We start from the raw sequence: 27869 nt of genomic DNA, 5'->3' as shown, positions 1-27869 counted from the left end.
TGTACCGGATTCTCGGCTATCTCTCTAGCGGACTTATTATCACAATACAACTTTATTGCCTCCTTTTGTTTGAAACCAAGACTCCAAAGTAACGTTCGCAACCAAAGCATCTCGCACACACCATGTGCCATTCCCCGATATTCAGCTTTAGCAGAAGATCTTGATACCACATTTTGCTTCTTACTTCGCCAAGTAACCAAATTACCTCCAACAAATGTAAAATACCCAGATGTAGATCTTCTATCAGTCACATCACCTGCCCAATCAGCATCTGTAAACCCCTCGATCCTCATATGTCCATGACATTCATACAAAATTCCTTTACCCGGAGCAGACTTCAAGTATGCTAAGATTCTCATTATTGCCGCCATATGATCCACACTTGGTGAGTGCACGAATTGACTGACCACACTTACCGCATACGTAATATCTAGACAAGTGTGAGATAAATAAATCAATCTACCCACCAGTCTTTGATATCTACCTTTATCAACCGGTTCCTGATCTGGATAAATCCCCAAATAATGTTTCTCTACGATAGGAGTGTCCACAGGCTTACACCCCAGCATGCCTGTTTCCTTTAATAAATCTAGAACATATTTACGCTGAGACAAGAAAATACCTTTAGATGATCGAGCGACTTCCACGCCAAGAAAAATTTTTAAGTCTCCCAAACTCTTCATCTCGAACTCTGCCGCTAGGTTTTGTTCAAGTTTCACCATCTCTTCTGAATCATCACCAGTTATTATCATGTCATCTACATAAATGATTAAAGCAGTCACTTTACCACTTCCCCGCTTTACAAATAATGTATGATCCGAATGGCTTTGATAATACCCAATCCTCCTCATAACCTGAGTAAATCTACCAAACCATGCACGAGGTGATTGCTTAAGTCCATAGAGTGACTTTCACAATCTACACACTTCGGTCTTCCCTCTGGCATTGTACCCCGGAGGAAGATCCATATATACCTCTTCTTCCAAGTACCCATGAAGAAAGACATTTTTCACATCAAACTGTTTTAGTGGCCAATTTAAGTTTGCAGCTAAAGAAATCAGAACATGTACCGTATTCATCTTTGCTATTGGAGAAAATGTCTCCTGATAATCAATACCATAAGTTTGAGTATAACCCTTTGCTACTAACCTTGTTTTATATCTATCTACCGATCCATCCGCCTTGTATTTAACTGTAAAGACCCATCTACACCCAACTGGCTTCTTTCCTTTGGGTAGCTCCATTATCTCCCATGTATCATTTTTATGTAATGCCATCATTTCCTCATCCATTGCAACAGCCCATTTAGAATCCCTCAATGCCTCCTCAACTCGGGTTGGTACTTGGATTGCTTCCACATTGTTAAACCAGGCTTGACGTTACGGCGCAAGGCTTGAGCATGACACATAGTTAGCTATTGGGTACTTCATTTTCCCTTCAGGAGAAAACCTGTCAGGAGGAACACCACGATTTTTCCTTGGCGGCAACTGATATGTACTCATAATATTATCTTGATTAGTTACATGAGCATTAGTAGTACTTACCTCAGGAATATTTAGAGAAGACACATTGGGTGGCACTATGTGGTTCGAGAGAGAGGGGGTTGTGGATTTGGCCACTACTTGCTGTTGTAGTGGCATACCTGGTTCATTACTTTCCTGTTGAGCCCCTGCATCACACTCGGCAATTTCCTGGGGAACCCTTTCATCATACTCGGTAGCACCCTTTCCTGCATCACACTTGGCTTCTTGCTGAGACCCATTATCCACATTCTCGGCACTTCCTTGCTGAGAGTCTCCATTAATATTTTTATCACCAAATGCTCTCCCTAAGCTACATATTTCCAACCACCCAAGATCACTAGTAGTCTCCCCGTGGTGATCAAAAAGTGTTGAAAACGAAGCATAAAAGAACTCGGATTTGGAAAAAGTAACATCCATGGTCACATACATATGGCGAGTTTCAGGATAGTAGCACTTGTACCCTTTTTGTTGAGGAGCAAATCCCAGAAAAACGCACCGGTGAGCACACGGATCTAACTTACTTGATGAACCTTGTGGATATGGATATAAGCTACACACTTGAATACACGAGGAGTAAGATGATTACTTGATACGATGGGTACAAAATTGGTTAATACTTGAAGAGGTGTTCTAAAGTCCACAACCCGGGAAGGCAGACGATTAATAACATACACATCATAGGTGACGACATCAGGCCAGAACCGTTTAGGTATGGATGCACCAATGAGCAAAGCACAGACAGTCTCCAGGATATGACGGTTATTTCTCTCAGCAACCCTATTTTGTTGTGGGGTATGAGGACAAGTAGTCTTATGTAGAGTTCCTTGATCCTGAAGGAAATAGGACAACTCGGAACCAATATACTCTCCTTCATTATCAGAGCGGAGAACTTTAATAACAGAGGAATATTGTGTTACTACCATTTGAGAAAAAGATCGAAACACCATACTCACATCACTTTTATTTTTCATCACATAAATCCACATCATACGAGTGCAATCATCAACAAAAGTAATAAACCATTTAACCCCAGACGTAGTACTAACAGGAGAGGGACCCCAAACATCTGAATGACACAAGATCAAAAGGAAACAATCTTTTATTCATACTAGGAGGAAACGAAGTGCGATGACTCTTCGCGAAAATACATACTTCACAATGTAAGTCTGATTCTTTTATTTCATGAAATAAACTAGGCAACATACGCCTTAAATAACCAAAGGAAGCATGTCCTAAGCGATGATGCAATAACCACACTTCTTGTAAATTATTAGTACGGGATGCTCGAACCGTATTGGCTCTGCCAGGAACGACGTCATCCACTTAATATAACCCCTTTCTCTTAGTGCCATGCCCAATTATCTCCTTAGCCTGAATATCCTGAAGCAAACAAAACAGTGGATGCATAAGTACAACACAATCTAATTGCTTAGTAACTTGAGGAATAGATAACAAATTATGAGATAACGAGGGAACAAGCAAGCAGTGATGAAGGGGAAGGGCCGACGTGAGGTGCACTGTGCCGGCCCCCAAAACTGGTGTTGTTGTTCCGTTAGCAGTTGCTATACACTTCTGTGGACTTGTTGTCATACTAGAAAATAAATGCTTATCAAAAGTCATATGATCAGTTGCACCCGAGTCTAGAATCTATCCTGTATGATGTTTTATATCAGACGCTAAAAGAACACACCCCATACTACCTGGAGTGGCCGGGGTTTCACTAGGGGTGGTCCTGGTCAACAAGCTTTGACTTGAATCACTTGAGGAGGGCACGACATCCTTGGTGGTAGTGGCAACGGATGCTCGGCTTCCACTTGCTCCATTAGCGGCTCGTTCCTTGGTACGTAATTTATTCTTCAATTCAGGGAACCATTCGGGTACTCCATGTTTCTGAAAACATGTGTCCTCTGTATGACGGGTTTGACCACAAAAAAGTGCACTTCAGATCATCTTTGTTTTCCCAAGTGAATGGCTGAGAATTGGCCGTTGGAGATGGGTTTAAAAACCGGGTACCAGAAGGTGGCCGTGATATCATAACTACTGGAGGAGCTCCTCCTTGGTTCCCCACGCCACTACTTCCCATCGTAGTTGCATGGCGTTGTGCTTCTCGCCTAACAACGGAGAACACCTCCTCCACAGATGGTAATGGTTGAGTTCTCAAAATATCACTACGCACTTTGTCAAAAATATCATCAAGCCCTGCTAGGAAGGCATACACACGATCCAATTGAATTTCTTCTCGGAATGTCTTCAAGCCAACAACACACTCTATCTTGATTGGTCTTCTTTGATCCAATTCTTGCCAAACCGCTTTGAGATTGGCATAGTATACACCGATAGGTCTTCCTTCCTAGCAAAGTCGAAATGACTTCACCTTCAAATCATAAATCTGAGAAATATCAGACCCATCATAATACGTTCGAGCAACCTCTTCCCATACTTCTTAGTTGTACGAAGATGAATGAAAAATCCCATGATGGTAGGATCCATGGAATTAATCAACCACCCTTTCACAATCGCGTTCCCTGTCTCCCAAGCTTCATACTCAGCACTATTCTCCTTGGTCTCCTTGACGCTCCCTGTCACGAACCCTTTCTTGCCACGTCCAGCGATATACATCTCCAATGCCTTGGACCACAAAGGATAGTTTGACCCATTCAGCTTTACTGTACTTGGTATGACCAAAGCATCACTCTGAATAACAACCAGATTCACAACTGAGCCATGGATAGAGCCATATGCTCCGCCCTCCAACTTCAGCCTTAACTCACCTTTGTCCCCCATCATTGATCACGTCACGGTACACCACAAAGAACACACACACAAGCCGTAGCAGTACACGGCCCACTGCATTTCAGTTAGTTTTTCTACGGCAAAGATGCAGCAAAAATAACCAAGCAGCTTTCCTTCTCACGACACAAGCAGCACGGTGGTGGGATTAGGGTTACAGTTGGCTCTAGTGCCAAATAGAATTTTATGGGATAACTTTTCTATATTCCATAATTCTAAATAAAAGGTACATACAATCCTTGTTATAAAAGGAAACAAATAAAGGACATAATACCTTCCCTAAACAATGACTCTAGTAATTACAAAAATATTTACATTCATTTTCTCCTAAATATTTACTTTTTCCAATAAAGCCATGGTTATCCACAATTTTCAGGGGCCGAAAAGACTCACAGATGCATTTCAACCTATCCTTGGCCACAAGTCTGGCTTCCACACCAGCAACGGGTTTCGAACTCGAGACCTCTAGTTTTTAGTTTGAAGGAAGCATCGCAATCCATCATTTACCACTGGGCCACCAGCTCGTGGTTAAATTAGATGTTTAATTAATCTTTCCACTAACACCAATCAAGTACATTCCTCTTTGTTCCATGTGCTGTATTTTAAAAACCTAATTATTTGTAATTAACTATTAGAGACCTGTGTTATATATATAAGTTTTTTTTTTCCAACTCATACAAACACCTAAAGTGGGTGAAAAGATTCGAAGGCTTGTAAGCAAAACTATGTGGCATTTTGAGATACGAAATAAATACAGTAACATGCAGAAGAATATTGGGCAAGATTTGAAACAGAAAAAAAAAAAAAGAAAAAAAAAAAAGCGCTAATCATTAATCGTGAGATTAATTTGAGAAGTGTACATTGTCTATTGAGTGACTCAAACCTGAAAAACTTCTTGGAATTCTTCAACGCACATTTAACCATTAAATTCAACAATGTATAAACTTGTTATGATCTTTATAAACTACATTAAAATTGAAAAACCTAATCACGAGATACAATTAAGAACTGCTTTGCATTAGAGGAGAGAAGGTAAATTAATATTCAGATAGAAACTGCAAGTTTGCTTGTTATCGAATTAACCTGGATGTTGGGTTGTCACTACTGAAGGTAAATTTTTGTTTGAAAACATATCTAGGGGCTTAAGACAAATTTGTGTAGTTTTGGATTTTTTGACATATATTTGGCACCAAAAAGAAAATGGTCTAATAAGTTTAAAATTTTGGGTCAGATTCCAAGACACACTTTTGACATACATTTTGATATTTATTTTGTGTGGACCACTGTGTAATGTATTTCAACAATACCATCTATATTTTAGTACATCATTTATAGATTATCTTTGCAAAAAATTAGGCAAATCCAAAACCCTTAAGACATCCATTTGTAGTGAATAAAATTAATGAATACGATCTACAAAGAAACACTAACTTCAATCTAATGATCATTTGGTTTTGGATTTGAGTGATTTTGGTAGACATGATTTTTGAGGCGAGATAAAAAAAAAATTAAACGGTTAGATAGTTAAAAAACGTGTGTCAAAAACGTATGTCTCCGGATCCTTACCTTATAATTTTTGGTGAAAACATGTTATTGACTACAGATGGAAACAAGCAAATCAAAGATTGATAAGTTCTAACCAACCCAAAATAATTATATAAGCAAGTCAACCCTTTTTGGAACACATTATTATATATTCATACAGCACAATAATAACTGGCAATAATAAGAGACTTGGATGTATTTACCTACAAATATTCAATCATGCATTTGTTTTGTGATAAAAATTAAAATACATGATAGTGCGTAAATTTACTTAAAATATTATCACAGTTATATGTTTATATGTTTATATTCGATATGTGATTGTATTTATCAAACTAATCAGACATTGTTACATAATTAAATTAAAATATATAATTATATGCATAATTAACTTGAAATATTGTAACAAGCCTTGTCTGTTATCTTTTATATACACACACACACACACACACACCCCCTTTAAGCAAAGGGATCATAATTTTTTGAAAAAATGGGGATTAGGTGTGAGGCCCACTCTACATCGAATTTCAACGATCCGAACCGTCTATTTTGTAAGTTTCGATTCATAGATCATCCTTGCAAAAATTCAATTCAATCCGAAACCATTTGCTTATTTAATTATCAAGATCAAATTTCATTGTTTCTTATATAACAAAGTATTCGTTCATTTCTTTGAACACAATTAGATGTCTTAAATATTTTCGATTTGATTAATATTTTGCAAAGATGATCTATGAGGTGCAACTTAAGAAATAGATGGTTCGGATTGTTAAAGTTCGATGTGATGTGGAACCTACAACTAATTCCTATTTTTATAAAAAAACAAAGAATCTCTTTCCTTAAAGGCTTCTTATATATACACACACACACACACATAAAGAATTGTTATTATCTTTTAAAAAATCTAATTTTGTGCTCTAAATTTTTTATAATTAAAAATAAAAATACATTTATAAAAAGTGTAAAATAAAATTTAAAAAATGCTAATAACAGTTATATATATATATATATATATATATATATATATATATATATATATATATATTGACGTGGTGAAAAGCAAGGCAAATGCCTAACTCACCACCACCACACGGTAGGGCAAAGCTCTGAAAGCCCTATATTTCTCAGAGAAAGTCTCTAAATAAAAGTGAAAGCCAGCTGGCACCAGTGACGCGCGCAGAGTTGTAGCTGCAGATTACTACGATAAATGAATTATCCACTTGCCTTCATCACTGTGCTGGTGTTTATCCATAACTTTTTCATTTTTGGATCCAGTTATACATTTATGGAAAATCACAAAGTTGACCAAAATTGAAATGAAAAACATAAATAAGGAGGAGGATTATTTTTTTATTTTTTGGGTTAACAACCGAGCATAAGTCCGAAAGGCAAGTGCAGAATCCGATTCTACCATAATCTTCTTAATTTTATTATTTCATGCAAGTAGCAGGGGAAACCATCTTCACCCGAAGCCAATTTCCAAGTAAATAATAACAAATTTGGAATCATTAAGGAGAGCAAAATCATGCTCAAAATACTTTTGCTTCGCCAGTGTCACAAGAACCAGCGAGCGATGCAAAAAAATGTCTCCATTGCAAATCATCAAAACTAATATTTTGGGAGAGATATTATTTTGGAACCAATTAGTAGTTCATGAACCAGTAAAAAATTGATCAAGAACAGGGAAACTTCTCCGAACCTTAGCAGCAAAGGAGCAGTCTCTAAAGACGTGAATAATTGAGTCAAAATCACCATCATATCTGCCGTATAGCCAACCCCCGTCTAACTCGTTGAGCATTGGTCAGTAATTTGTCCAGCAACACAAGTCAAAGAAAAGAGAGCACCTGAGGAGGAAGACGCAACTCCCAAATAAACTTTCATCGCTATTTGGTATTCATATTAGCGTTTAGGTCTAACACATAAACAGAGACTTCATAGTAAAGTTACTATCATTAGTTGATCTTCGTATGCACTTGTCTGTCAAGCTATCAATACCATCCACATAAATATTGACAATTTTATCCAACGTTTTATGTCAATCATACAATAATATATGCAATTTAAGTCCACATAATACTATATTCATAACACAAAACGGCGTGGTGACTCTGGAACATGCAAGTTGCTCCTTAAACAAAAGGGAAAAAGAAAAGGAAAAGGATTTATTGCACAATTTGAATAGGGAATATGAATTTTAGAGAGAGCCCAGCTTGTTCATTCATTCAAACCAAGCAAAGTTTACAAAAGAAACACAAAAGTTTAATTAATCAATTAACAAGAACAATATAAATAAAATAAAAGTGAAAAAAAAAAAAAAAGAATAATGGTGAATCATCTCTGCTGATCTGCCTTGTGCAACTGTCCACTTTTTCTCTCCCTCTCTATATTTCCAGGGCTCAGTTTTGTTTTTCTCTGTAACGATATATGACTGCTGCTACGTAAATTTAGAGCAAGCTTATTTCTTGTGTCTTAATCCAATCCCCCTCCCCGTTTTTCAAACGGTTTTTTTATTCACCAATAAATCAATAAATTGGAAAAAAACTGATGATGACGACGGCGACGACTACCCGAGAAGCAGTAGAAGAAGAAGAAGATCAAGAGGACAACAAAAATCAGAAGATGATGAAATGGGGTGGTGATGAACAAAGGAGAATGAAAGAAATTAATCTAGGAAAAAAAAGAAAAGGAAAAAAAAAAGAAAAAAGAAAGGAAAATGGAAGAACTAATTTTTTGAGGGTTTCAACTTTTGCTCATGTGAGGTATAATCTTACTTGAGCTAGATTGAGATACGTACATATTGTACAGAGATTTGGCCATGCACATTTCTCACTGAACCATGGCGAGGAAAGAAGGTGCACCATTGCCTCCGCCGTTGGACGAAGGGCCTGTATTCTGCTTCTGAAACTCTATCTTGTAAGCCATCTTCCGCTCTTGCTCCGTTTCTTCATCGTCTTCCTCGTCCATGTCCTCGTCTTCCATGTCCTCCTCCTCTTGATCCATAAGATTATCGCTATCCGCTTCCTCCATCCTATTGCAGTCATCTACTCCAAAATGTTGTGGGTGCCCTTGTTGGAGGACTTGTTGGTGATCATGCACCTCCATCAACTCCTTCACAATGTCTTCTGGCTTCAAATGCAAAACCAATAATCAGTATGTATCTATGCATTCATTACCAATTTATTCCCCAAAAATTTGTACGCCAAATAATGCGGAGATAAAATTTTGGATGATATTTGTTTTGAACAAGTAAGATACTGACAGACGCGTAACGAATTTTGTCAACAAATTTGATGACTCTAGTATCTCAAGACCCTAGCATTAGCAAATATTATTGACTAGAAATATATGGAAAAACTTTACCTTCTTGGCAGCCTCTGCTGTTCCCTCTCCAAAGAGGTTAGCTCTCAAATTTGTTTCCACATTCGTGCTATCATCTGCATTCTTGTTTTCTGATCCGGCCACTACTTGCTCCTGTTGAGGTTGTTGTTCTAGCATATTTCCCATCGAGCTGCTGCTGCCGCCCGTAGACCCACCGCCAAGCACCCTTTTCCGGTAAAGGGCATCTAGTTCGTGAAAATACGGACACGTTTTCGCATCCTCGGGCCGCTTCTTGTTGCTCTCCTTCACCTTCTTGAAGTACTTGTTGATGTTCTCCCATTTCTCCTTGCACCTCTTGGAACTCCTATTGTACCCCATCCGCCCCATGCCGGCGGAGATTTCCTCCCAAAGTGGGCCTTTCGGCCCTGCATCTTGGTACCTCGACTCAAGCCCACTCCTCAACTTTATCAGCGCCAGTACTTCTGCCTTGGGCCATCTCGAAGATGATGCAGGCTCGGAGCTCCCTCCTCCTCCACCGCTAGCAATATTCTCCTGCGCTGTCGGAGGCACCTGCTGTTCCGGTACAGCCATCACCGGTTGAACATTTTGAGGCTGCTGAACATGACGAACTTGTTGCATTTGTTGCGGTGGCTGAGGTTGTTGCTGTTGCGGTGTTTGATATGTCTGTGTCCTCGGCTGTGGCATTGTCTGTGGTAAAGGCGTGACAACCGACACCGACGGAGGCACAGGTGGTGGGGGAGCGGCTTGGACATTGACCGGCGGAGGCAACTGAATAGTCTGACCAGTAATTTTCTGCAGGAAAGAGATAATGGCGGCATCTCTTGAAGCAGAGATGGCCCGCTCTTGACTCATGAGCTCCTGCTCGCGAGTTAACCGGGCCATCTCCTGACGTTTCCACGCCTCCTCCCTGATAGTCCTGTCCTGCTCCCTCTTCTCTATCACTTCTAGAAACCTCTGCTGCATGCTCTCTTGCTTTTGCATCACTTGCTTCATCAGAACCTCGAAAAAGTTCATCATTTTTCGGGTACTACCGCCGCCACTAATTCCGGTACTAGTACTAGCACTCCCCCTTTTTCGCTTCCGACTCGAGCGCTCTCCTTCCACGTCATCATCGTCGTCCTCGTCGTCAGTTCCCGGGGAAGTCGACGAGCTGTTGGAGGAGAAGTTAAAGTCCATCGGAGTGGCTGTAGGCTGGGACGAGGGTATTATTGGAATTGCAGTGGCGGGAGGTGGTTGCTGTTGCTGTGGCATTCTGAACGATGAGATGGGCATGGGGTTACTGACAGATCCGAACCCGACAGAAACCGGATTCGGAGACGCGACGTGCACTGCCGGAGAGGCCAACACGTTAGCTGTCGTAGCTGCGGCGGTGGCGGCGGTGCCATGCAGAGCCTCCAGCTCGCTGAAAAACTTGTAGCTTTTGCCGTCTTGGCGCCCCGCGCGGCCTTCTTTTGTCCGCTTGTAATATTTGTGAACGTTTTCGAATTTCTCCTTGCATTTCTTGGCATTTCTTTGGTACCCCAATTCCGCTAGTTTCCTGCACAATGTAACAAATCCATATTTTTGTTATAAATAATTAACCAATTTTTTAAATTTAAAAATTTGAATTAAACCCAATAAAATAGAATAAATCATCATCTTCCAAACTAGGACTCGAGGGAGGGTTAATGGAGGAAAAAAATGGAGGGGAGAGGGTGGTCTCTATCTCCTATGCAATTAATTAATTATATAAGATTAGCTGTATATAGTCGAAATTTAGAAGCATTAGCATTTTATTAATTAAAAAGGAAAAAATGAAGAGAAAAAGAGGAAAATGTTGCTAATTTTTTATATTTTGGGGGGAAATAAAGGAAATCTTATTGGGATTTTAAAAAATTGGTGTGATAAAAATTGAATTTAAAGGGGGAGGGACAAAAATAAAGGAAGGAGGGAGGGATTGGGTACAAGTGATGCAGTGGATCTGAGCCGCTCTAAATACCAACAAGAAGAAAAAGAAAAGAAAGAGAGAAAGAAAGGAAAGATGCTCGACTCGTGAATCGTGATAGAAAGAGAAAGAAGCCCCATCTACCATGTGCGGCTGGCTGCCTGGCTCCCTCTGTATCTATGTATTTATATATATATATATATATATATATGCAGAAAAATAATTAATTCATTAATTTCTTCCTCTCTTTCTTTTTTTTATCAAGGAAAAAAAAAAATTTGTGAAAATATCCATCAATAATCAATATTGGGAATGCCAAAATGGTGAAGAAGATGACTTGGCAAATCGAAAAATGAATGAATTTCGAAACCTAAAATTCAATAAAGTGAAAAAGAATAAAAATTAGCATGAATTTTGATTTGATTTGATTGTTTTTGTTTTTGTTAATTACCTGGAGACATCTTCCCACAAGGGGCCTTTGAGGGTGGCGTCACGGAAGGCCACATCCATATCGGACCTGATTTTGAGAAGCGCCAGGGTCTCCTGACGCGGCCATCTGTTCCCGCTGGACCCACCACCGCCACCTCGATCCGCGAGAGCATCTTCAGCTGCAGCCGCCGCGCCGGACAGAGTCATGAGCTCGTCCAAATTCACCGCCGCGGAAGCTGGCGGCCTGCTGCTGATTGGGGACGCCGCTTCCACCACCAGCTGGCCTTGCTCCGCCGCCGCAGGTTCAGCAGCACTCATCTCTCCAGCTCCTCCGTAATGGGATTGGGACGCTCCAGCTCCTCCAGCTGCTGGTTGCTGCATAATCTCGCGAATTGAGAAAATGGGTACTTCTCAATTCCTCAACGCACCTCAAAGATGTCGTCTTTCTTCCAATTCTTCACCGCCGATTCTGTACCCAGGGAAATTGATTGGGTACATTAAGCAGCGGGGGAGGCCGATCTTCCTCTTGGGTGTGAAAGAGAGAGAGAGAGAGAGAGAGAGAGAGAGAGAGAGAGAGGAGGGGGAGGAGGAGTTAAGGAGGAGGGGCGAAAGGAAGGAGGGTGGGGGGATTAGATTAGACAACTAGAAAGATGGAAGGCAGAAAGTGAATTTTCCTATGAGTTAGTGCAGGACTTCACACACACTAGAGATTTGATTTTTATTCCCTTGTTTACTTAAAAACCCAACAACAGAAAAGAATATTAAAGAAAAAAGGAATAATAATTAAGGAAAAAAAGAGCAGAAAGAGGAGGAAGAGGAGGAGGAGGGTATAATCATCATCATCATCATCATCCCCATCCCAACTGCAATACTGCTGCTGCTTCTGCTGCCTGCAAGAGATAACAGACAGAGAAAAGAAAAGACAGAAAGACTGGATGGGTTGTGGGGGGCGATAGATAAGCGAAGAAAGAGAAACAGAAGACCGAGAGAGAGAAGTGAATGAATGGAGAGATGGCGATTATGAGGGTGCTGATGATGATTAAGAGAGAGATAGAGAGTGCGTGAGAGAGGAGAGAGAAAATTATAAGAGATGCTGTGTTGTCAGCGGCTCTCACTTTGCTGCTAATAATTGTCAAAACCATTTACCACTATATTTTACTCTCCATTTTCTTAAACTTTAAGAATGAATTATCACACTACCATTAAAGTCTAACGGTATTCTTCTGTATTTGTAAGTTTCAAGTAAGTTTAACTTTAATGGATGGATAGTTCAATACAAATTATGGTTGATCGTTATTATTTTTACATGTAAGTTGAAATATCAAATTTGATTTTCATAAATAATAACGAGTTTGAAATATAATTATAGTTGATTGATTGTATGACTTTGTTTAAATCTCTCTCTAATATTGTTGTGTAAAGAATATATTTAAGACACACAACATAGACAACATTCGTGACGCTAAAAATTATAGCCCATCAATGTAAGATATGTTTTATTGAGTTTAACAGTTGAAAGTCCGTTAAAGAATTGAGAGAATTTAACAAATGAATATAAGCCATTTAAAGACAATTTACACCATAAATTTATTCTATACACTAAAATGATTTTGTTGATACATTCCCTAATTGAGGTGCACCTTAGCATATATAATTTCTCCAATGCTCTAGAAATTTAGACTCAAATGTTGTATTTGAGTCCAAATATAACTTTTTTTCTACTGCACTAGAAAGTTAAAATTCATATATGAATTTTGATTTGTATTAAAATTTATAATTAGGTTTAGTTATAAGATTTGAGTCTAAGACGGACCTCACGGTAATAAGAAAAAATAGTATTTCAACTAGTAAAGTTTTGACACCAACCATCTCCAATGCACAAAATTAAATGTTAAAATTCAAATATGAGTTCTTATTTCACTATTTTACTGTATGATGCACGTAATCAAATGTTAAAACTCAGATTTAAGTGTAATATTTGGGTATGTGTATTGTGGAAGAAGAAGAAAAAAAGGCATCAATATTTTGATTCCAAATATAAAAATATAAGAATTATGTTGTATTATTTTATAATTATTAAGGTGCTACACGTAAGTCTTCCGGCTCGAATTTGTGGATAAACCCTAACGTTGGTGGTGAGAGAGAGTAACTAATTTCTCCCTAAACTTTTTCCATCAAACTAATAGCATATAATAATTATTTTGAAATGCAAATAACAATTTTCTATTATAAATTTATAATACAGATTGAATAAAAGAGAAGAAAGGAAAGAAAATTCAAAGTGAATGGACCAAAGAGCAATGGAGCATAAGCTAGGCAACTCTCACATCCATCTTTAGGAATAAAAATCAAGGCCATCTTTGCTTTGCCATCACAATAATTTCCTACTGAATTGACCCAACAATCCCTCTCTGTGGGCAATGCCCTTGCAAAATTGGACTTTGCTTTTACTTTACTATGTAGCTTGGGAGCACCAGAAACTTTGCTCTCCTTCCCCTCAAGTTGTGCTCTCACTCTCTCTAATCCATACAGTTTCACGTCCACACACCCACGAAACTCATAAGAAACCAATAGCTAAACCTCGCGCAGGGACAATTGACGGTAGCCTATGATGGATCCAGAATTTTAACTTTGGGTGGTCTTAGTACGTCAATTCAAGATTATTTAAGACGAAATAGAACCAAAACCGAATAGGTGGGCAGCCAAATTTTACTTTCCGTCTGAAACTTAGCTGTGTGTATGTGAAAGGGAGAGGGAGAGTTTGTGGTGGAAAGAGAATCGAAAACCAAAGGAGTGGGCTCCTTTCTTGAAATATTGTAGTATATGGGTTCTCCCTTTATTTCTTTTTACATTTTAATGAGTCTGTTGAATAAAACGCAACGTTTTACTAAAGCAAAAAACAGTCATATTTTTGTTAGAAAAATTAGAGCAGCTTGTCTCATCTTCTTCCCAGCTTCTTTACTTAAGCAAATCTACAACAAACAAACCATGGTTGCAAGGCATCACCACCATCGTCGTAGCTTCTTTGCAGATCAGCCTCCGCACATCTATGGGACCGAAGAGGTCCTGGTCACGTCTCCACCACCACCTTCAGAGAATCGAGAGGTACTTCAAAGGATCTTCTACCGGTTTTCGGATGATCCCCAGACCACCCGGGTCCCTCTAAAGATAGCATTCTATAATTCAACCGTCTATCTAAGATAGATATAACCCTTTTTTTTTTTCGTATTTGTTTCTTCACATCCAAAATTGACACCCTAATTTTGAGCTGGAACAAACTAAAATTGTTGAAGCACACCAATTAGGACGGGAATCAGAATATGATCTGCACTCACTCATCAGTCATCACACTTAACCATGGTTTAAACTTTAAACTCAACCTAATTATACGTACTCTGAGATCGATCTGTGGCTTTTTTAACATTTATTTGTAGCTAGCAATTTAAATGATACTCCACGCTCCTCCTCTTCTTGCTCAAAACCAATATTATATAGATAATTAATTATCCAATTATTAATTAATTAAAGGGACTATTTGGTGATTAATGATATAAAGAGGGAAAAATTGGATATTTTAATCCCACATCGAAACTTTGAATTAACCTGGAGGGAGGACGACCTGTGATGCTGTCAGATGATGACTTTAGTTTCCAATTCCTTTAGTTTAAACAAAGTTGTTGTCGGTCCCATCTCCCATCTGACATGCTTGTAAGTCCCATGTGATTGGAGCCCTATGGAGGCTCATGGAATTTATCATATAAACCTGCATATTTATTTTATATATATATATATATATATATATATATATAGATATTAAAGCTAGAAAGAGATAGAGAGAGAGAGAGAGAGATCTATTTTACACCAACAATGCCAGCGGCCATTGATGATTTGCTTAAAACTAACACTAATTGACAGCAAACAACTCCTGTTGTAAGCTTATTCTTTCCTTCTTTATACTTTTCCCATTCACACAAACAATGCCCTCACCTCAAGAAAAATTATAGTGGGATAATACTGAAACAGCGTCGCGTGATATAATCAGTATGCTTGCTTTTTCTTTCTATGCAAGCGATGGTGGAAGGACGGAAATCAAACTTAGGATTCTAAGTGCTTCTGTAAAAGCTATTAATCACTTGAGTTGTAAGTTATTGTTAATCAGTTGGGCTTCGTTTGATAGAGATGATTGATTTGGATAGAACTATTCACTATATTAAGGTATTTTAAAGGAAGAAACGAATGACAAATTCCTTACTTGTCCAAGTTAAAGGTTACTCATGAAGAATAGTTGGCGCTTTTAATCCTACCTTTGTTGTGGGGATTAGTATGGATATCTTTTCTTCATTTGTAACCTTCAACTTAGACAAAATGACGAATTTATCATCCATTTCTTCCTTTAAAACGCCATCAATATAGTGAATAGTCTTACCCAAATTAATCATCTATCAAACATGTCTGTATGTATTATGATATGAGTAAATGAACATCTATATAGTTTAGGAAATAAATATTAATAAGTATATATAAATTATAACATGTAAATTTGTTATACCACAGTATGATGCAATAATTTCTTATTGGACTAGTAACCATTGCGTTTGAATATCCAACTTTTGATCGCATTAACACATTGTGGGGGGCACGTTACGCGCTCTCAAACTGTCATGATGCTCCTCAAGCCTAATGTATATCATTGTGGCAATCATGCTTTTTCTAAGTCACCATAATATAATTATACACAGGTACATATATATGCATGCATGCATTATGTATTTACTATAATTATATGTTAATTACAACAAATCGCAGATACTACTAGGTTTAAGGAGCCAGCCAGGAAATAATTAAGACTGCCTAACGCACAGATATGCATAGCACTTAATTAAGGAAGAGAATATATATGTATACACACACACACACACACATACATATAGGCTCTTTATCCAAAGAAATCCCAATTCTTTTTAATACAAATGAAGACTAGTTATGGGGCATATTCCATATAAACTTCAACGATCTGAACTGTTTATTTTTCAAGTTTCACTCCACAGATTATTCTTACAAAATATCAGCCAAAGAAATTTTGGAAATGTTTGAGTCATCTAATTGAGTTTACAGAAATTGACATACAGTACATTCTAAAACATATTGGAATTTCATCATGACAATTAAATAGATAAATGGTTTTGAATTGAATTGATTTTTTGTAAAATTAATATAAGAATGAAATTAAAAAAAAAATAGACGATTTGCATCATTGAAGTTCAATGTAAAGTGAGCTCATAACTAATCCATATTTTTACAAAAAAATAAAATAAAATGAAGATCCGATTCTCTCTCTCTCTATATATGTATAATGCCAATGTGAATACATTAATTTGTTAACCCTAAGGGATCTTATTCTGTGATACTATTTGTCCAACAAGTTTTTGCTTCGTTGTATGCGATTCTTTTTGGTAAATAATTTGCACAAGTTTAGAAGGGAACCTTTTTCCCCTTTTTTTCTGTGTTTTTTCCCTAATGAATAGGTAAGGAATTAACTCGGTTGCTATCACATGGTAACCATCATGTTGCTAACATGAATATGTTGTTAGATGGCCGGATTCGAACATGGAGGATGCCCATGCAAGAAAAGGGAAGTCGCACTATTAAAATGTAGTATTAGCATTCTTTGTTCGACACCATACAATCACCAATTAAATTGTGCAATAGAAAAACACAATGTGGGTGCATGAGAGAAACCCATGTGGATAAAAGAGGGAGTTAGGGTTTTAGAGCCGACAACGAGTGAGAGGTCGTAACTTCTCATCTATTCTAATATGTTATGCTTTCAAACTGTCAACAGACAAAATAAAATGTGGCCCATGAAAGAAATTATGTGGATAAAAGACTATGTTAGGGTTTTGAAGCCGACACTAACAATGAAAAAGGTCGTAAGTTACCATTTAACCTAACATGTTATGTGATCATACTATCAATTATAGAGGTCATAAGTCAACATCATACTAGTATGTTAATTATGAGATGGAACTGTTAACAGAAAAAGACAATGTGGGAGAATGAAAAAGATAAACCATGTAGGGTTTTGGAGTTGACAATGAGAGAAATTGTAAGTTACTGATTTACTGTTCAGTTTAATATGTTACGCTATTAAACTGTCAATTGGCATCATCACCGATCATCCAAATAAAATATACAAAAAATGTGAAATTTATAAATGGGAAAAAGTAGAAAATGGGGTGGCCAAGTGAGTGAAGGCATGATGATGAGAAAGGAAAGGAGTTTGGGTTGGGGAGAGAGAGAGAGAGAGAGAGAGAGAGAGAGAGAGAGGCATTTAGCAATTAGGTTATGAGAGGGAGGGGAGGGGGAGACCAGAACAGATTGGCACAGCTGTAGAAAGGGGCCCATTACGTGAGGGGAAGGGGAGGAACGTGCGTGGCGTTTCTCCCGGATTTCTGAAACCCCTAACTGCCGATCACTGCACATGCCACTTGCTTCTCCTCCTCCTTCCCTTTGTTTCTTTCCTTCTTTCTTTTTTCTCCCCCACTTTTTATTTTTAACCACTTATGGTTTTCCTTTGTTTTTTTTAATAAACCCCCATTCTCTTTCTCTCTCTCTCTCTCTCTAGGTTTTTTTTATTTCCATATTGATCGATTTTACTTCTCACCTGTGAGCTGGACCCTAACATGCTCTCCTCCTCCTCGCATCCCATCTTCTTCTTGTTTTTACACTGACCTACCCTCAGACAAACAGTAGTGTCTTGTGTTTTGCTTTATTCTTTGATCATAAAGAAAACTGTATGATATTGACCAAAGCAACTATGCGTGGCAAGTGTTTGTCTATGTTTACGTATTTCGAATGAAGAATGGACGAGAATGAAATCAACTCTACGCTTCTTGTTGATATGATCTATATGATTCTTTTAGGTATTGAATTACGAATTTGAAGATGGAAGCCCTACTTCTTTTGATTAGTAAACTTGAGGGAGTAAATTGAAATAATTCAAATGCCCATGTTCTAGTAAAGGAAACTCCTTAGTAAATGCTGGAAATCAAGAAAAAAAAATGCATTTAGAAAAGGAAAATAGATATGGAAATCACTATAGGTCTGTTTGGTATTCTATTTTAATCCAACTTTTTCAACTCAAAAGTCATTTTCAAATTTTAGGCCTTAAAAACTTTTTTAGTAGGACTATTTTCAAAAAGTGAACTTAAGACTAACTTAAAAAAAAACTAGTTTATTCTCCAGAAACACCAAAAATGAATTTTTAAACTCAAAGGTCACTCATTTTTTTTTCCTCTCTCTCCCCGGCCACCCCCCCCCCCCCCCCAAAAAAAATCCAGCCTCTTCATTCTCTCTCCTCCTCTCTATCTCATTTGATCATCTCTCTTCTTTCTCTCTCCTTTGATCATTTCTTTCTTTTTTTCCTACTCTTTCCTCGTTCTCCCTCTTTTGCAACTCCCTCTCTTTATATCTTTTTGTTTAGTTTAAGTTTTGAGATTTACAAAAAATATTAAATTTCATACCAAACAAGTTTTTGAGTTTTAAAGAAAATTATTTTCAAGAAATGTTTAGAGAAATAATGAATATTTTTTAATAGGATACCAAACAAACTCTAATATCCCTAGGGTCACTTAGTACTACGGTTTGGTAATATTCATTTTCACTTGAAAATGAGAGGTCTTAGATTCGAATCTCGTGGATGGCAAATTCAATACTAAATTAAACTACCCATTGTATGGCTTAGCCGAACTTTCCCTCTTTGTGTAAAAATATCGAAGTACTAAAAAAACAAAAAAAACTCTAATATCCCTAGGGATTTTTTTCTTGCTCAACATAAGGACCGATTGAACTCATATTTCTTGTTTAAACGCGTGTCACACCCGTTTACGAGTGTGTTTACGCACAAAACAGCTTAACCGAAGATTTTTCCCTTTTAAGACGATCATCCTTTTTTTTGTTTCCGGCTCACAAAGGAGACTAAAGGTAGGGTTGGCGGCCCTAAGCGGGAGGGGCAAACTTCGAAAGTGATACGTGGGAGGTACCCAAAACAGTAAAACACCCGATTACGTGCCATAGCTGAGGGCCAATACACATCGTTAGGTTGGTACGACACTAACCTTCCAAATTTTACTTAAGGGCCTAAGTTTATTGGTTTTTGTTTCCTCCGCTGCGGCTGTGAAGGTCTGGGCTCTCTGCGCGACTCAGTGAAAGATTCAGCAACAATTTGGGCCCCGTTTTGGGCCTACTATCCAAAATTAGCTCAGCCTGAGCCCATCACCCTAACACACCCCAATTTGGGCCCAACGATCCCAACCCACCTCAAATTCATTACATCATTTCAGAACACTGATTCAATAAACTTGTACTAGTTTTGAACGACTAACTACAGCTAAAATCTCACCTAATCAGCTGCTTGATCGTTGAATCTTAATTTATGATTAGATTACCTTCTGAACAAAATCGAAGGCAAAGAATGTACTCCCCGAGCCAAAGGTTTGCATGCTCGTCTTCAACTGTTATTTTACAATGAAGCACTCTCAATCTGCAAGCACATACTTTCGATTTTCTAGAGGTCAGCCGAACTGATAACAGCAAGTGATGCTCATTTGCGAAATCCAGATCGATTCAGAGTCTACCCCGCTAACACCATCCAAGAAACCAGTTATTTAGTATCAGTAATCGAGCTGAAAGGTCCCTTACCACACTGTCCCACTGTTAAACTGACAACTTCCTCACTTGTTTGGTTCAGTTTGCAACATAACCGCCGCGGTACCTGTAATTAAGAGATGTTCATTATATCATAAAAACTGGAACAGGCAAGTCAGAAATCAGTTTCATTGCATATGGCAAAAGTAGCTGAGTGAAGAAACTCACCAAATGCCATTTCTCGGTGGGCGGATAGCCCAAAACTTTAACTTTTCGCAGACTGCGCAAAAGTCGAAATCGGGAAAAGCAGAAAACCTTTCTCTTGAAATCATCTTTTGCTTTGCTCCGCATATATGATCCCAATGTAGCATCCCCCTGTTTCCTAATATCTTTCAAGAAGAATAAAATAGGCTTCTTACAAACAGACCTATAAGGGTCTTTGGTATCAAAATCAAATTCATTCCTGTGACTTATCCCATTCCAAGCAGAATAAGTCTGCTCTGAGCGCTCGAGGTCACGAGGGAGCACAATGTTTGGGAAGACTTCAACCACATAACCAAGTGAGACAGAAAATGTGAGACGGTGTCGATGATCATAGCAAATGGACCGCTGCAAAAAGCTGGTAGGTTGGAGTCTCATTGCCTGTGTGAAAAGCTTCAAACTTTGCAGAGAGGTGAAGCCGGGATAAAAAGGGTCAACAGCTTCAACATGGTGAATGGACACAAACGGTGCTATAGGATGCGAAGATAAAAGACCATGCGCATTACCCCTAATGTCACACTGCCATACACAAATCCATTTCACTAGTTAAGCAATGCTCTAATAAAAAGAAAGATATATACGAAACACTCTTGTGAAACAGTACAAGAACAAAACACGTTTCACCAATCAAGCAATGGTCACGGAAACAAAATGATCCATCCATTCATACATATAGGTGTTTGTTTGTAGAACTAGTAGCTAATATCACACTGCCACACCAAACCCATCTCACCAATTAACAATATTCTGTTTTTGATAATGCGATAATCTAAACTACTATAATCTACAGCAAGGGATAATCTAGACTACTCTAATCTACAGCAAGGGGGATTCGAACTAAGGTGCAACATGGCGGGCACACTGCCCCCAGACCAACTAGCCTAACACACATGTGCAAGTAAGCATTGCTCTTTAAAATAGAAAGATATATGGATTTATATCTGAGATTACCTGATGGAAGCCAGGTTCTCTGCTTAATGGAATCCCAAGCTCAGTAATGCAGGCATGGAGACGATCGTCGCTTCCATAGAGCTTCGGGTACCTCTCGAGACACTTGTCCTGCATTCCGGATAGGGCTTCCGCCAAAGGGTGGCTAATTGCAATGCCGCCGCCGCCAAACGCCATAGAGTGGCTAAAATAAGTGTTGGCAGAGTGACTCTCCGACGGGCTTCCCACATAAACCATCTCCGACGAGTCGTACTTGCCCAGCACGGCGACGAGGTTATCGACGTTGATGATGGTGTCGTCGTCGGCTAGGACGAACCACCGGACATTGGGGAGGCCAAGGCGGAAGCACTCGGAGATTATCCGGGAGATTCGAAGCCCCGACGGGTGACCCGTCGGGTTCGTGTACCGAAACCGCGAGATGTCCTCGGAGACCATGATCGGCGGCAACAACCGATCGACGTCGTTTTCCGGTAGCTTCTCTTCCAGCCATACGTGGCCGCGCATGTCGTTCGGGCGCCACCAGAGCCGGACGTACTCCTTCCGCTGCTTCCAGAGTTGGGCCGACCCGGCAATTCCGAAAACGATGTCGTTTAGAGTGAGCTCCTCAGAGTGTCCAACCCGTCGCGAAATGGTGCGGTTTCGGGAGCGAGTGAAGGACTGTGGGGCGGGGAGGGAGTGCGGGGTGGCGGAAAAGACGAGGGAAAGCCAAGCGGTGGTGGAGATCAAGAGGGCCGCAACGGCGATGACGGCGTTGCCCACGTGGCTCTGACGGTAACGCGGAGCTTTGGGCGATCTGGGATTGGCGTTGTTGGGGTTTATTGTTGACGACGTCGTCATCGCCCCCAATGTTCATTTCCGTGCGCCGACCGCCACCGAATCAAAACCCCTAAACAACAATCCGGGATTTCGAATTCGGATTGGGATTTCGGATTTGGGACATTTGGGGATTTCGAAGTGCGAAGAGTGAGAGTGTGGGGTTTTAGGATTTATTGGTTTTAATTAATTTATTTTTAAAATAAATTGTGCCAATGGAAACGCAGCAAAATGCAAAGCGCAAAATATTTGGAAAAAAAAGAGACGTTGTCGTGGGTGGAGTGCAAAGGCGGAATATCGTGGCGGTACGTGTGTGCCGTGCGTTGGGAATCAAGACACGTGTGCGGCGTGCGGCGACGGGGAAAAAGCCCTGCTAAAACCTACGCCACGTAGCGGGATTGTCAGGGGTAGTTCCGACCGGTAAAGTTTTCCCGCAGCCATTTCGGATTTTTCTCCCTCCATTTTTTCATTTTAAATGAAACAATTGTTTCACATTCTTTTTCCTCTTTTATACACGGTGAATTTTCGCTCAACATTATAAATTACGGATGTTTACCGTACATCTTACATATTTCACGTGTCATTTTAACTAATTTTGATTAACATTCATATTAAATATTCTTTTTTAATTATAATCTTTATTAATTAATAAAACTTTTTTTGTCAATAAAAAAAGGGTAAAAAGACAAACAAATTAAATTTCTATCGCACATAAAAAATGATGGGCAATAATGTAATTTCACATGTCCAAATTTTACTATTTTTTATTGAAACCTCACCTACATGTGATGTTAAAATACTTCTAATATTTAAAAATAAAAATAAACCAAAAACAAAAACCTCTCACTCTCTATACGTTCTCTCCCTCCCTCTTTCTCATTTTCTAAAAAATTATGTTCATACACACAGAGTATGTAGGCAAATGCTAGTAAAGATTAAAAAAACTAAAATACTCCTTATCTTTTCTCCACGCTTCTCACCTTTCTATCTGTATCTCTCTCTTTTCCCCCACCCTACCTAATCTGTAAAACTCAACACATCTAATAAATCCTTGCATTCAACTCATCTTCTTCTCCATTTGACCATATGCAGCAAAAAAAATTGCCATAAAATCAAGAAGGCACATACTAGACGAAGAGTTAAACTTTTCTTTTCTCTCTAACCATGGCCATCGCTAGCCCAAGTAGTCGTAGTAGTGCTGATGATTTTTCCAGTCATCTTCTTCACAAAATAGAGGCGGTATTGGGACGATTAATCGTCAAAAACTTCAAACTCCTTTCTTTTCAGTGGCGGCCACGACCTTAGCACCGTTAGCTATCTTGGCTCTTTACTAGTCACGTTCCCGTCGTCTATACCGAAGATTTCTAGCTGACGCCAGCAAGTTCAGGCCATTGGGATGGGTGGTTATGGAACTGAGGTTTTGTGACTATCAGACTTTCTTTTCAGATACTTTTTTAAAAGTAAAATATAATTTTTAAATAAAAATTAACTAAAATTAAGTAAATTATCACATGACATAATTTTAGATGTATGGTGAGCATGCATTATAGTTTAGAGCAGCTCTAGAGGGAGCTCTAGCCCGATGGACCGGCGACATTTCATACCCAATAGCCCCAGCTCCTTACTCCAGCCCATGCGGGCGATTGGGCTGAGGCGGGCCCCGAATCAGAGGCCCGACTCAAATCTGTGGCCCGAGAGCCTGAGGGGCGGCTGATGTCAGTCACTATATAAAATTAATAACTAATTAATTAAAAATCCAAAAAATTAATAAAAAATCCAAAAAAATAAAATAAAATAAAAAGATTTAATTTTTCTATAAATATGTTATCATTGTCTTCCAACTTACACCACAATTTTATATTTTCTCAAATACTTTGGGTTGCAATTTCTTATTTAATGACACGTGATCTAACGAGACAAATTAAAAATCCTATCCGAAATTACAAATAAAATTAATTTTTATTATTTTATAAAATAAAAAATACTAATATTTTATTACCTATTGCCATGACTATTCAGTTTAGGGGTGTTGATGCAAAAGACAATTACTGTTCATTAAAGGCAGTTACTGCTCACTAGAGGCTATTCAATAGGAAGTTGCCCTAGGGGGGCCTTGATACGTTGGACTTGCTCTTAAGGTGGTGAGCAAAAATGCACCCTAATGTTTCAGTATCAAGTCACTGCACAAGCACGTGATGTGTGACAAAGCCAAGCAAGTGTTTTTAGATCCCACTCTATTTTGTAATATGTGTGGATGCAAATTTTAGCCATCTTCTCATTTGATGAAAATGCACCTGCAAAATAATAACACCTAAGATTATGATCAAAAGCCTCATGCGTTCATGATGAATGGGGGGCTTGGCCAAAGAATCTCCAATGATAAAGTTAGAATTATGAAAAGAATGTGTTTTGGAGTTTGTGGGTAGCAAATGACTTAACTATTTAGTGGGATAATATGACTATTTATAAGGAAGTGGCTACCCCTATTTGGAGAATAGTGGCTGGCCATATATAGTGCAATTGGGTGAATAATTGTAAGAGATTATGTGAAATAATATCTTACAATTAACATGGCAATTAATCCTAAATTACATAGAAAATTTGGGAGTTATCTTTTGAATAAGGATTTGATGAAAAGTGATGAGAATGATTTGAATAAATACCATTTTGATCACCTTTGACTCTTCTTTGATTGAGTCGTTATTGTCCTTTGTATGCGCGTGGGAATCCCAATTTGCCTGAAGGGTAATTTTGTCATTTTAACCCAAAAGTCCATGTGTCACCTCAATAATTTTCTTGATTATTTTTTGGCTTCACAAATATCCCCACATCTGTTGGGCTGCTCCCAAGAAAGGCAGCAAGTGTAGAGATCTTTCTTTGCTTTAGGAAACATAAGATTGCTTCCTATTTTGATGTAGATTCCCACTTTAATTGGAAATTAGATCCTTCTAGGAAAAGAAAATAAATCACTTCCAAAGTCTATTTAAGTCTACCTTAAGCAAATGATTAAATCAACTTTAGAGACCAATTTATTCTACCATACAGGAGAGAGAAAGCTAGAGGATATTTGTTCCCCTCCCCTACCAATCTTCTTCACTTGCCCGTGCAAAGGACCGTCTTTCATTGTTTTCTTCATCATCACAACTCACCAAAGACCAAATAAAAAAATTAAAAAAAAATTCCTTGTCTTCTTAATTTTTTGGTGCCTCAGGGCTTGAAATTTGGCTAGACAGGGGTCGAGGATGTGTGAAAATGTGACTGCAAAGGCCACGGTGTTGCTGTCGTGGGTGGCTTAGTGTGGTGGGGGCTCGGCATGGGCCGAGGGTTGGTTGCAACACCGTGGGCCGCGGTGGTGAGCTGGGGCTCGGCTTGGGTTATCAGCGAGGTGAGCTAGGTTCAGATTGCATGTGCCAGGGCCCACTTGGCTTGGGCTAAGGCTGGTGGGCTTTAGGGCACAAGGTCTGGGTTGTTGGGCTTGGGCCTGTGCAAATATAGAGGAATGAGGTGCAGGGGCCACTGCCCCACCTCCTATTGGTTTTGGGCTGTGAGCCATTGGGCAGAGAGCAGAAAGGGAAATAGGAGCCACCGCGGGTTGGGCTCCCTTGGATGTTATCCTTTGGTCGTGGGGCCTGATGCACATTTTTTTTTTGCAGCTGTCTAACAATTCTTCCTTGCGTTTTTGTAGAATTTCTTCGAACACGTCTTCTTCAAGCCATCATAGTAACGATGGTGTACCGCCGTTGTATCGTCAATGAGGGTCTTTGAGTAAAGTGGGCTGCTTCAAGGCTACTCACTTCAAAATTAATTCCTACGACTCGTTTAGAAAGCATATAGGCACGCCATTTCGTCTGGGATGTGTGTGAAGCGTGTCAAGAAGGGTAACAACCATGAGCTATTGTAGTGGGTCTCGGAAAGCTATCAAGTTTCACCCCTACTACGTCGTGCTGACATTTACTTTTCCTATATCATGTTTCTTTCAAGAAGTGTTTTGCTCTATGAAGTGTGCCCCCGCACAATGTTCTCCAAATACGGTCCTTGTGATGATGAGATTCCTCAATTTGAGCCAATTTTTGACTTGGATCTAACTGTTAATAAGTTCTGGTACTTCTTTAACATATGCTGCATTGATGGAGTTAGGCAACTACGATCCCGCTATAGGCTTTTTGATCATTCGAGCAAGGGAGATCATGATTGGGCCAATAAGACTTTGGAGATAAGTGAAGATTAAGAGTCTGATTCTTTCCCTGAGTTATGTATTCCGATGACTTTCATCACTGGTAAGTAAACTGCTTAGTCTCTAGGCTACTTTGTGCTTTCGCTAAGCTGCTTTTTGATTTATTGATTATCCTTCTCTATTTATGTAGATTCAGAATTTGGCTATACTCCTAAGACTTCTCCAGATATGAAGAAGGTACACGTTGCTTTAGGTATCCCTGTTGAGCACCGTGAATGGCATTGGCTGCTTAGTACTCTTTGCCGGGAGAAATGTGTACTGCCCTTAAGGGAGGAGATAAAGAGGATTAAGGCAGATGCATTGACTAGTTTGATTGTTGTTATAGAGCCTGCTATGAATGAAGGTGGAAAGAAGAGATCTTCTTTGCTTGCTCAAGAGATATCAGTTGAGAAAATGATGAAGGCTTCCTCCACTACTCGTGAGGGTCTGCTTGCTGCCAAAAAACTTATGATTGACTTGACTTCTTCTAAGAAAAAGAAAGATGAGGCTACTAGATTTGAGCCTGTGACACTTGCCATGCCAAAAATGGCTAATACGATCACTGATAGGATTGCTCAGCATAGAGGTTTCATCCTACCCCTAGTGCCGAAATTTATACCAAGACATCTGTTAGGAGTTAAGTTCGGTTCACCTTTAGAGAAGCTTGCTACTATGAAAAGTGATAAGGTGGACTCTGCTGCTAAAGTGGTGCCAATGCCTACTCCTCATGTTGTTGAGACTGGTTCACCTACTGAGAAAGATGAGATTGTTTGTGTAGGCAGTTGTGAGAATTCCACCAAGCCTATTTCTAGAGAGTCTGTTGAGATCTGTGTGCCAAAGGGATACCAAGGCTGCCAAGGAGGTGGCAACGACTATGGTAGATGAGGCTTATTCTTTTGCCGAGAAGATAAAAGAGTTAGAGTCTAAACGCGTCGCTTCGAAGGGGTCTAATATCTCTACCCCCACTTATCTGCAACTTGAGACTGCTTACCAGGAGATTGTTGACTTGAAGACTAGGCTTGACGTGATCCATGTTAAGTATGAAAGTGTAGAGAATGAGATTGGTCGTTACATACCTCAGATTCAAGATCTTGAGCGTGCCATTTTTGAGCTTCGTTCTGCTTCTTACGCAAAGGATGAAGACTTCATTGCTACTTATAATCAAGTGATCCACTTCCAAAAGATTGTCAATAGGCTTAAACCCAAGTGTTAGAACTCCAAGGTGTGTTGAAGACCAATGAAAATCTGAAGAAAGAAGTGGATAGGTTGCAGTACGTCTGTGTTGGTTTGCTCAAGGAAAACGAGCAGCTAAAAGGTGAGAAGGCATGCTTGAGGCTTCGCTTGTCCAGTGTCAGGCCAATTTCTACAAGTTGAGCTATGTAGATCACCTTTTTGGTAGGTCGTCTGACTTTGAGTTTGCTGGGAAGAACTTTGAAAC

The 27869-nt window shown here is 39.1% G+C and overlaps 2 protein-coding genes across 6 annotated transcripts in view; both read right to left on the bottom strand.

Moving 5' to 3' along the window:
• Positions 1 to 22487, bottom strand: part of LOC137713793 (uncharacterized) — an 82677-nt gene extending 60190 nt beyond the window's left edge. For 2 of the 4 annotated variants that reach the window (XR_015956023.1, XR_015956022.1), the window contains exons 1-3: positions 21409 to 22487; positions 20425 to 20976; positions 19931 to 20323 (exon numbers count right to left, since the gene is read on the bottom strand). Coding sequence is in view for 1 of the 4 variants with exons in the window: in XM_068453147.2 (XP_068309248.2) it covers positions 20213 to 20323; positions 20425 to 20976; positions 21409 to 22242 (1497 nt within the window). In the remaining 3 variants the exon portion in view is untranslated. Of the gene's footprint in view, positions 1 to 19762; positions 20324 to 20424; positions 20977 to 21408 lie in introns of those variants that run through there. The other 2 variants (XR_015956021.1, XM_068453147.2) reach the window with 2 other exon arrangements.
• LOC137712821 (trihelix transcription factor GTL1) lies at positions 8038 to 12564 on the bottom strand. Of its 2 annotated transcripts, none has more exons than XM_068451992.2 (3): positions 11573 to 12564; positions 9219 to 10734; positions 8038 to 8984 (listed from the first exon to the last, which is right to left on the bottom strand). In XM_068451992.2, exons 1-3 carry the CDS (start codon positions 11929 to 11931, stop codon positions 8685 to 8687), a joined length of 2175 nt encoding a protein of 724 aa, XP_068308093.2. In that variant the 5' UTR covers positions 11932 to 12564; the 3' UTR covers positions 8038 to 8684. The 2 variants fall into 2 exon arrangements, with proteins under 2 accessions (XP_068308093.2, XP_068308094.2); XM_068451993.2 differs by having other exon boundaries at positions 8038 to 8980; positions 11573 to 12079.
• Positions 22488 to 27869: the final 5382 nt, after the last annotated feature.

The sequence above is a fragment of the Pyrus communis genome, chromosome 14 (genome assembly GCF_041283825.1).
Source record: "Pyrus communis isolate YQ-2024b chromosome 14, ASM4128382v1, whole genome shotgun sequence".
NCBI lineage: Eukaryota > Viridiplantae > Streptophyta > Magnoliopsida > Rosales > Rosaceae > Pyrus > Pyrus communis.
The sequence above is the reverse complement of the archived record's forward strand: the minus strand, read 5'-3'. Positions and strand labels throughout refer to the sequence as shown.